The sequence below is a fragment of the Sinocyclocheilus rhinocerous genome, unplaced genomic scaffold (assembly GCF_001515625.1).
Source record: "Sinocyclocheilus rhinocerous isolate Xijiao unplaced genomic scaffold, SAMN03320098_v1.1 scaffold258, whole genome shotgun sequence".
NCBI lineage: Eukaryota > Metazoa > Chordata > Actinopteri > Cypriniformes > Cyprinidae > Sinocyclocheilus > Sinocyclocheilus rhinocerous.
The window spans coordinates 1,004,089-1,015,012 of NW_015634010.1; the positions used below are offsets into that span (position 1 = coordinate 1,004,089).

At 38.0% G+C, this 10,924-nt stretch overlaps 1 protein-coding gene across 1 annotated transcript in view; it reads left to right on the forward strand.

Annotated features, from left to right (window-relative positions):
* Positions 1-535: 535 nt before the first annotated feature.
* igf1 (insulin-like growth factor 1) overlaps positions 536-10,924 on the forward strand; it is a 14,362-nt gene continuing 3,973 nt past the window's right edge. The window contains exons 1-4 of the mRNA XM_016558741.1: positions 536-795; positions 1,926-2,085; positions 8,769-8,950; positions 9,496-9,531. Of these exons, the coding sequence (XP_016414227.1) occupies positions 748-795; positions 1,926-2,085; positions 8,769-8,950; positions 9,496-9,531 (426 nt within the window). The 5' untranslated portion in view covers positions 536-747. The remainder of the gene's footprint in view (positions 796-1,925; positions 2,086-8,768; positions 8,951-9,495; positions 9,532-10,924) is intronic.

Genomic DNA, 10,924 nt, shown 5'->3' on the forward strand with positions numbered 1-10,924 from the left:
TATATATGTACATAAATATGTATATGTGTATATAGAGATATTCTAGACATGGCTGCCACTACTCAGTAACACAAACCACTATCATTACAATTGTATAAATATATTAAAAGAACTTTCAGTTTTAAAATCTTTTAGCTGATGCTTAGCTTTATCTCAACTAATTGCGCCCCAAAAACATCATATAGAAATTAATTTTAAAAAGTTCACCTCATATAAATGTACTATAAAAGGCACACGCTGTCAAGTGTGTCGGCTGGGAATACAGAGATGAAAAAGACACCGTCCAAATTACGCATGGGAGTATCTCTAAATTCAACTTCTGTCCCTTTCTTAAAAACTCACCACTTTCTCTAACACCCTTATTCGTTTTCATTCTGCAATGCAATCATTTCTGTTCTGTTAGTAAGTCCCCAAAAGATCCAAATTCGAGCCTATTCTAAGAAACAGATGACGTTATTTGACAGGGTGCCCAAAATCCTTAATGAGTAACTTAGCAAGAGGAGAAGGCAAATGCTGCCCCAGCTGTTTCCTGTTGAAAATGTCTCTGTAATGTAGATAAATGTGAGGGATTTTCTCTCCAAATCCGTCTCCTGTTCGCTAAATCTCACTTGTCCACAACGAGCCTGCGCAATGGAACAAAGTCGGAATATTGAGATGTGACATTGCCTGCATCTCATCCTCTTTCCTGCTTTTTAATGACTTCAAACAAGTTCATTTTTGCTGGGCTTTTGCTGGAGACCCAAGGGGATGTCTAGCGGTTATTTCTTCCAGGGGCATTGGTGTGATGTCTTTAAGGTAACTTAACCTATTTCCTTTCAAAGCAAATAGGCACCTTAGACTTACCATTATTACTTTCTCACTGAAGCAATAGCCTATAATATGAATTATATAGGGACTGAATATTTTAAGACAATTTGCACTCAATTTTAAATAGGATAAATGATCAATCTGCATCTTTAGGCAATTTGCATGACATTACACTGTACATGCAAAAGTATTTTACATTAAAGATCTGACAGCTGTAATATGGCAAACTTTTGAGACTTACGACAGATTGCATGATGTGCATGGCGAGTCATATCATGATGTACCAGAGAGTTCATTTGCGCATTGCACAAGTCACCAACTTGTATATCACGACCCTTAAAAGTAAATATTGCTGAGTCGACACGAAAAAGGCTTGGGCAGAAGGTTTTGCTGCATACTTGTGTGTTGTGTGGTTGCGCATTATATTATCTTTATTATGTAAAGTGCTTCCTCTTTTGGGTTTGGCCGCTTTGCAGCTTTCCAGTTCCACCTCACGTATCTATAGGTGAACCACAATGTTTTATCCAAGCAACCCAAAATGCATGGTTTACAAAAGCGCTCTTCTTTTACCGGACACTGGGTTCAAACAGCATTATCCTATTGGCACGGGCAAGAGCTAGGCGCTTCAAAGCGCGCGCTGGAGACATTTCCGCGCGCATTTGTGGAGAAGTGCCTCGCAATAACCCGCTCTGGTTTAGCGGGATTGTGTGCGGTGAGAGGAAGGACACTGACTTCTAAAGCCACCACAGAAACGGAGTTCTACATCTGAATGGGAGCAAATATCAAGTAAATGCACGCGCGCAAAAGTATCCTCGATGTATAGACAGGTGCATTGAACTTTTGATTGCATTTTATAGTTTTTTATTTTTATTTATTTTTTGTCATTCTTCTTGTGTGCAAGAAGAAGAAGATGCTTTTAGATGTATCCTCAATATCCAGGCACCTGTCTCTGTAGGCTGTTTGATATTCAAAAGAAGATGTTAGAAACATGGATAAGTAACATCTGTGCAGACAGACAGATGATAGATAGATAGACAGATAGAGATGCACATTATCCTTAGTTATGTTTCAGTGCATAGATGTAATGTATTTCTGGTTTCCATCTCTTTGGGATGCAGTGTACCATGCGCTGTCTCTCGTGCACCCACACCCTCTCACTGGTGCTGTGCGTCCTCGCGTTGACTCCCGCGACACTGGAGGCGGGGCCGGAGACGCTGTGCGGGGCGGAGCTTGTAGACACGCTGCAGTTTGTGTGTGGAGACAGGGGCTTTTATTTCAGTAAGTGCACATTTTATTTATTCATCAACTGCTGCTCTTTCTCTTCCTCTCTCTCTCTCTCTTCCTCTCTTTCTCTTTCCCCATGCACCAATGCGCCACTCATAAATAAGAAAAGCATCAGTTTTCATGTATTGCTGTCCAATTTTCCAAAATGTTCCCCCCTTTCTGCTTTTGCTTAATTTGTCTCAGTTATTTCGAATAGAAAGTTTACAATCTAAGTAATCTAATCCTGCCAAACACTACTTACTTGTCAATGCATGTTTCAGGTCATATTATGCATGATTGATTGGTGCATGTTATTCCAAATATAACTGTTTATAAGCTTTGTCAAAATATATGAACTTGCTCTACCTCTAAAATGACTTCACTTATTGCCTAACATAACAAATCTCTCACTTTCCAAACCTTCCCTTCAATCACACTGGTCCATTCTGGTACCATATGTAACGCCCACTTGTCATGATCCAATCAATTTTCAAAGGAATTCAAAAATCTTATTAGATATCCTATTGTGTAAAACAGGTTGTGAATGCCGCTTCACGTTAGATTATTGTAAGGTGAGCTCTTGCAATGCCAAAGAGGCAGCTGAATAAATTCTGTGCCTGATGCTCATGTATTACATTTAAAGAAGATCAGCCAGTTGCTTTGCCCCCAAAAATGAGGTTGCTGGAATTTGGCGGACACGAGTAGGCAGGGCAAATAAATGTAGTGTACATCCAACTGAATACGGGGGACTACCCAAAGAAAACCATTTTGAATCCTAGAACTAAATCTCTCTTTTTCCCCAAGCCATGAGAACTGCTGAGTCTTGGGATGTCCCAATCAGCAATAGGGAGAGGTTCAGGAGTTCTAGACCTTGATGGGACTTGCTTTTTACACTTTGTTCATACACTTTATAGACTAATTTTTCCTTTTTTGAGCATGCAATTACTTGAAAATTATTCTGTAATGTTTATTTGTCAATTTGTTTGACTGGGTGATCTATTTTGCGTACTAATAATGATAATATAAATAGTTTTTAATGACCTTTTTCATATTCCAATCAATCAATCAATCAATAGATTCATGCAATTTAGGATTAAAGGGATTGTTCACCCAACAATTTAAATTATGTCATTATTTAATGACCCTCAGGTCACTCAAAACCCATATTTGTATTTTTTCTGTTGCAAAAAATGAGATATTTAGCAGAATGTTCAGACTGCTTATCTGATAAATGATAAAAAGCCAGGCAGCTTGAACTCAAACAGCATAGCTATTTAGCAATGTCAGTAGTAACTGGATCAAAAAAGTTTCTAATCTTAGACTATTCGTATTTTCCTGAAAAATCAATTGTCCTGTCTATGACATTCGATTTCAGTGTACCAAATGAGACCAGTTACATCACAATGTGCAGCTATGATGTTTTAAACTTGTGCACATATATTGTTATCTGTTTGAATTACCCGATGAGATATTTACAACGTGCAAATGGCTCAAGGAAGTATGAGAGTCTCGGGCCACTGATGATGACATATGAAGTGATTATTTTGACAAGTGGACAGAACCCACTGATTCTGTGGAGACACATTTTATTCACTTACTTTAAAAGCGAAGCGAGATTGAACTTGAAGTTAGAGTTGACATTTTAAGTTTCCAGTCAACAACATTTGAGCTTTTAGTGGTCACAAAGGAGCTGGCTGGATCGCTCATGGCTGTCAATGGCCATGTGTTTGTTTTGTCAGTACAGAGCCCAAAATAAATACGTTTATGCTAATCTGAACTTTCCATGAAATTATTGCATCAGTGTGACAGATTCGGTGAAGAACAAATAGACGATTTTATACAGATCATTTGACTTTGACCTAGTAAGTAGTATAACACTTAAAGGAATTTCTTACAGTATGTACCCCAACAACCCTGTTTGCTGTTGTTATTCTGAACCTGTGTTTTTGCTTGTTTTGTTGTATAAAAACCTGTGTGGACTGGCCTCAAACACATGAATCCATACACAAATAAACTGAATTCATATATGCGGCAATTAGCATTGTGTTCAGTGTTCGTTGCAGTGCAGCCCATCTCGCCAGTGCCCTTACTGCCAGTGGAACTCCACTCGCATTTCAAAACTTCAGATTTCATTATCTTGATAGAAAGGCCTACTACTCGGAAAATACTACTCAGTGGAAATTTTTTTTCATTGAAACAAAATGTTGCTTTTTGAAGACATAGAGAAGAGGAAGACACAGAAGTCTTTTTTTTTTCAACTGTTAGCCTTAGAAATCCGCAGTTGTCTTTGAAATGTCTCAGTGTCAGTCTCATCCCACATTGTCTTCCGTTCTAAAGGGTTATTGGAGAGGAGAGGGGCTCCGAAACAAGTGATGCAGAGCTAGAGCACATCATTCTGTTTATTACAAAGGGCACCTCGTGTCCAGGGGTGTTTGTGTTGACACAAAGCTGCCCTTTCCCTCCATGGTTGTGTAGTCTTTTCCAGCAAAGCATCTCTTGATGTCTGCCAACAGGCTGAGCATGCACCTCATGATGCATTCCCATTCCCCAGACACAAACACAACGGGAATGCGGAAAGTATGCACTGTAAAATCTTATTTTGTCCAGAAGTGGGTGCAAGTCTCCTCTCACACATTTGGAAGGATGATCTGGCACCTCAGGATGACAGGTGAACCTCTGCTGAAGGTTGCCTCGTTCAGAATTATGTGAATCTTGAAAGGAATTATGTTGCATTCGAGTCATTTCTGGACATTCTTGTTTACAAATTTTATGCTTTCAAGTGATTTTGGTGGAATAAAATGTACTTTGTTTACTATTTCATATATCGTTTTCACTTCCTGACAAAACAGGAAGCTTTTTAGTGCAAATGCAAGACAATTAAGAGCAAATAATGCACATTAGGTGTGTAATTGATGCTTTCAGCTGTGTATTTTATCATTTTTGTGCTGCCATGGAGAATTATAGGAAGTATAGTTTGGATGCACAAGCTTGTGGCCTAATACATCAGCTAACTGAGTACCATTTCTGGCCAGCTTTATTGCTATTCTTCTTCAACAGTGCACAGAATGCCTGTTAAGTAAATTGTACTGCCAACATTTACAATTACAACATATTATGATCAATACCAAAGGATATTTGTCCATAATTCTTTAATTGACACCAACTCAATTTAGAAAGTCTGGCCAATCACAACTCTATCATGGTGTTCATGTGCCCTCAACTTGCAAATATGATAATTCCAACATTATTAAGCATTAATAATCAATCAATGATAAAAGGATTGCAGATCACCTCCTCTCAGTAGCAAAGGCCGCAAAACAGAATCGAAGTTCTGTCACAAACATCACTGATAGGACGACTTTTCAATTTTGTTTGTCTGGTTTCATTATGTTTGAAGCAGCTGTAGAGAAGAACACATCAACAGCACACAGCCAGGCTTGCCTCTTGTCCTAGAGCAGCAGCGGATTATGGGGGATTACAGGATGATCAGGATACCCCTGCCCCCTCCCGCCCCGTTATTCTACTGGACATGAACATGTTGCAGAGGGAACTGGGTGTTTTGGGTTCAGCACTTTTCTGGTGAAAAGGTGGTGGGTTTTTTTTTTTTTTACCACAAGGTCTAATATTTAAGCTGTGTCTGATTTACAAGACACACAAACAAAAAGACTTCTCTCCAAGACATTCACATTTCTTAATTTGGTCAATCCAGTTCAGTTTTACCTGTAGATCATTTGCTCTAAAAGGAAACTTCTTTCATCATATTCCCACCCTCATGTTGCTTGACCCACACATGACTTTTGGAGAAAAAATGCTATTTCTTTATTATAACGTCAAGTTATAAATCTTAACCCATGTAAAACTTTTAAATAGATACAACAAATATATATAAAAATGAAATCTATATCTATTAATACATCTATACCTATAGTTATATAGATACTTTTAAATAGATAATATAAAACTATTTTAAAAATCTGATCTATCTATCTATCGATCAGATACAAAAATATTTTTTAAAAATCAATGAATCTATTCACATGAAATCAGTCTATTAATTTATAACAGCAAAACGCCCTGGTTAAAACATTTTAAAACATTTTGACAAACCATTACTTGGCTGTTTACAACCTTTAAACACCACAAACAGTTTCTATTCAGTCATTAATGTCTGCAAGAGCCAACATCTCTTTGCATAGTAAACAGTGGCAAAAAGAGCCAGGAGACAAAAAAAAAAGAAAACTTCATCTTACTATAAACTCGTTGTGGTACCATTGATAAAGAGGTAGTTTCCAGTACTATAGCAGCTTTCATAGTCCTCAGTGAACAGTAAACTTCCTGACACTATAGGCAGCGTATGGCAGCTGCTCCAAGATCTCCCTGTTCTTTAATAACCTGAGCATGGCTATAAAAGTCAGCTTCTTTCCAGAGGTGTTCCTCATTGGAATGTACATGTTCTGATGTGTGATGATGTTTAGTTGGAAGCAAAGGTGTCTACCCAAAGGTGCTAGGACACATTTGTGTGTTAACGTTTGCATTTTTGCAACACTGAAGCATGAGGCACATTGTCCTTAATCACAGAGATGGAGATGTGCTTTGCTCAGGTTTCACAGCTCTCTCACAATGTTGTGAATGGGTTGATTGTTTTACTAGAGGAGGAGATGAAAGACTGGCAGCTGAGCTGATAGATAATCCATCCCACAATGCAACAATCTTCAATAGATGCTTGACCTAATCTGTGGACAATTTATATGGATAATGAACAAAACTAAAGACTGTTACTAATCTGCCTGTCTTACTAATAAAAGAACAAAACATAAAAACAGGCATGCAGACAGTGTTGGTTCATAGCTGATCTACCAATAATACCTTATTTTAAGATTACAATTTTGACCTCTTAAAATGCAACACTTCAGATCTCTGAAAAGTCTGCTTTTGTTGTATATACTGCGTCTCTTAGGCCACCACAAAATGGATTTCATGAAGGATCATAAGAGCTATTTTGAAGAAAACAGCAGATCTTAATTTTGGGAAGGTTTTTTTCTGGATTAGAAAATCTTCCAGGAAACATTTTGACCAGCTTGTAACAACCAGACTGACCGGTTTACTGCAAGATGATTCTTTTTTTTCTTCTTCTTCTTCTTTCATGTCACTTGGACTGCTGTTTTTAATGGCAAATACAATAGACCCCAGATTCAGAGAGGAAAATTTGATATTTTTAGTTCATGTCAACATATATGCTAGTATGATAGCATATACTATAGCTGACTTTAGGCGTGGAATAAAAGCCACAAAACTCTAAATGAATTCTAATTAAGCTCAAATTTATGAGCATCTAAGCACACTATTTAAATGAGGCAACTTGAAGGCCATCCAAAGTGTCCAAAATGATTGTGTGAACACAATTCTACCATTACAGTGTCCTACATAAAACTCTCAATTGTATTTAAAGATAACAGCGCCCCCTAATCTCCCAGAAGTGTTCGGCACCCAAGAGTCATGCAGTCTGCAGGGATGCATGTTTGTCAGAATTAGAGCACCTCTCTTTCCAAAACAATGCTCTCAGAGTGCAGCAAGTGCAAGGCAGAAGTTAATGCATTTTGTCAGCACTGGCTGCCCTGCGAGCCAAGAGCTATTAACTCTGAAAGGGAAAGGCATTTCCTCCTTGTAAATGCCATATTAAATTATTATTGTTATTTCATTTGGTAACAGGGAAAAGCCTATCAGAGCTATATTGCCCTAGGTGAGAGACGACTTTTTTTAAGGCCACCGGGAGATTGGCGACATGGAGAAAGAAACATTAACTTAGTCAGGTGTCTAAGTGCTACCTTTAACATAAATCCGTTTGGGATCAGACAACCCAAATCCCAAATTCTACACATGTACAGTAAGTAGTCAAACCTCATCGTTAAATGTAATGTCTAGGACATAATAGTGCATTGACAGCACACAAAATGTATACCCATAAGGCAGTTTCATGTTCTTTCACATGGGTAATTATCACCTAGTTCAGCAGCGGCATTAACAAGCACTTCGGGAAAAGCTCATGGTTCATCCTGGTCTTCTAGCAACATCATTCTTCTCAACAGTGGTGCTGAGCAGGGGGTTTTCTCCATAGGTTAATTTGACCCCCACAAGGGCCGGATTTGGCCTCCCAAACCAGCAGGCTAGTTTAAAGATATCAGGTTTGAAACTGCAAAACGTGATATTCTCAACATTTGGGACAGCGTGACCTCCATTTAACTGGGGGGCTTGCCAAGAAGGGTTCGCTCTGTGCAAAGCAATACCCTGTAAATTTCACGCCGAAGAAATTCATGTCATTAACGCGTCCATATATCTGAAGAATCACAGCTACGATCTGGCTGCTACGCTAAGCTATTATAGCGCTCATGACCGGGCTTTTAGCCACAGGTTACTACCAAAAGTTTTAGAGATTTAGCGTTTCAGAGCGTAACCTTGCAGGTCGTAATTGCTCCTCATGAGCTGGTGCCTTGCCAAGAATAAAATGGATAAAGGGCTTGAACTCAATGTGATGACAGGGTTTATTTTACGTACCTAAGTTAGGACAAAATTTGAAAAAAAATTGCTATTAAGTGCAGGCCTTTCCTCACAGCAGAGATTTAGAAGAGCTTTCACTTTTTGTATGCGTATCTTGCCATATAAAAGGTTATTTATAAATGATATTTCTATGCATCCAACAGGCAAACCAACAGGATATGGGCCTAGTTCAAGACGGTCGCACAACCGTGGCATCGTGGACGAATGCTGCTTTCAGAGCTGTGAGCTGAGGCGGCTCGAGATGTATTGTGCGCCCGTAAAGCCTGGCAAAACTCCACGATCCCTACGAGCGCAACGGCATATAGACAGCCCAAGGACAGCAAAGGTGTGCAGCCATGCTGCTGATGCCAGAACTAACCCTTTGCTAAGCTCCGCCCTCTTGGTTATTGTCATTTGCACTGCAAAAAAATCATTTATTTTTGTCTTTGTCTCGTTTTCCATGATATTATGATGCGTACCTCAGTCTCACCAAGATTTACGCAAAGATTAGCAAAAGAGAAAAAAAACAAAACACTTCAAATATCCTTTCTAGGCTCCTTGTGTCAATATTATAAGTGCCCCATGCAACAACGTTTACCATATTTTTAAATAAAATTCTGCTAAACACTTTACAAACACACAGGATTTCTTCCAGTTTGGGTTAAAAAAGGGGCAAAAATAGATGGTGGGTGGTTGCTAAAGTATCTCTGGTCAGTCATGTTTTTAAGGTGGGGCTTAGTAAAGGGTCAGTTGACTGTTTGACAATTGTACATTTCTGTAAAACCTTGTGACAGGTAATAATTTATGTATACATAATGGGGATCGCAGTATTAGTTGACTAATTTGGTTGACAAATGTCGTATGAATTTTATTGATTGTGTTCCCCTGCAGAAACCTATATCTGGACAAAGCCACTCTTCCTGTAAGGTAAGTCTTCCTTCATTCTGAGATTGAGCTGAGCTGTAAGGAACACGACGATGCTTCAAGATTAGTGCATTTTCTGACATAGCATTTGTATTATAGGAACAGTTTGCCTACACAAAAATGTACTTACCCTTATGTCATTTCAAACCTGTATGACTGACTTTCTGCTGTAGTACAAAAAAAGTAGATTTTTGAGCTCCAAAATGACAAAAAACGTACCATAAACTCTTACTCTATGTTCCATGTCTTCTGAAGCCATACAATAGCTTTGTTTGAAGAAAAGACCCAAATTTAAGCCATTATTCGCTCAAAATCTTGACATCTGGACTAATTCTGCTAGGAAGGAAATAGGGATGTCCAAACAAAACATTCTTTTTGGAGTATAGCACATAAGCTATATGAACCACTTTTAAAGGGGTCATATGATGCAATTTCAATTTTTCCTTTCTCTTTTAAGTGTTACAAGCTCTTGGTGCATAAAGAAGATCTGTAATGTTGCAAAGACTAAAGTCTCAAATCCAAAGAGATATTCTTTATAAAAGTTAAGAGTCAACCACACCTACCTAAAACGGCTCGTTCTAACACACCCCCACATCCTTACGTCACTATCTAAGACTTGCATAACGCCGCCCAAATGTTCACGCAAAGAAAGAAGGCCTAACTTTTAAGATACTTATACATCCTTTTTGAAGGTTGAAAGCTCCAGTCCCCATTGAAATTAAAATTTCTCCTTTTGTGTTCCACTCAAGAAAGAAAGTCATACGGGCTTGAAACAAGTTAGTAAATGATGACAGAATTTTCATTTTTGGGTGAGCGGTCCATTTACTTCATCTCAGAGCAGAACAAATAATATCGGTAGGGCTGCACAATTAATTGAATTTCTAATCGCAACTACAATTATGGATGCCACAATTACGTAATCGTTCAAAGCGGCAATTAATCGTTCAAAGTCCACTTATGTTATTCTGCAGGCTTAAGATATGTTTTTTTCTTTCTACATGTTACATTAAGGGTTTTTCCATTGTTTTAGTATAACATTATAATACCATTCATATTTTTACTTTTTTTATAATTTAAAGAAGAAACCAATCCGATGTATATTTGATATTTTAGGCTTAATACTATAGAAAAGCACTAAAGTGTTTTCAGCTTGTTTATTTTCATATAAAAATATGGCATGCAGTTGCATCAAGCAATGGTATAAACATCATTCAATGTAAATTGTGATAACCGTAATTAATAATCGCAATTACAATTTCAAGGGAATAATCGACAATTATGATTTTTGTCATAACCGTGCAGCCCTAAAGACAGGTCATTATAAATATGAGAAAACAGGTAAACAATCAAAGGCCTCATGTGAGATTTTATAAGAAAAACATTTAAATTAAATTCA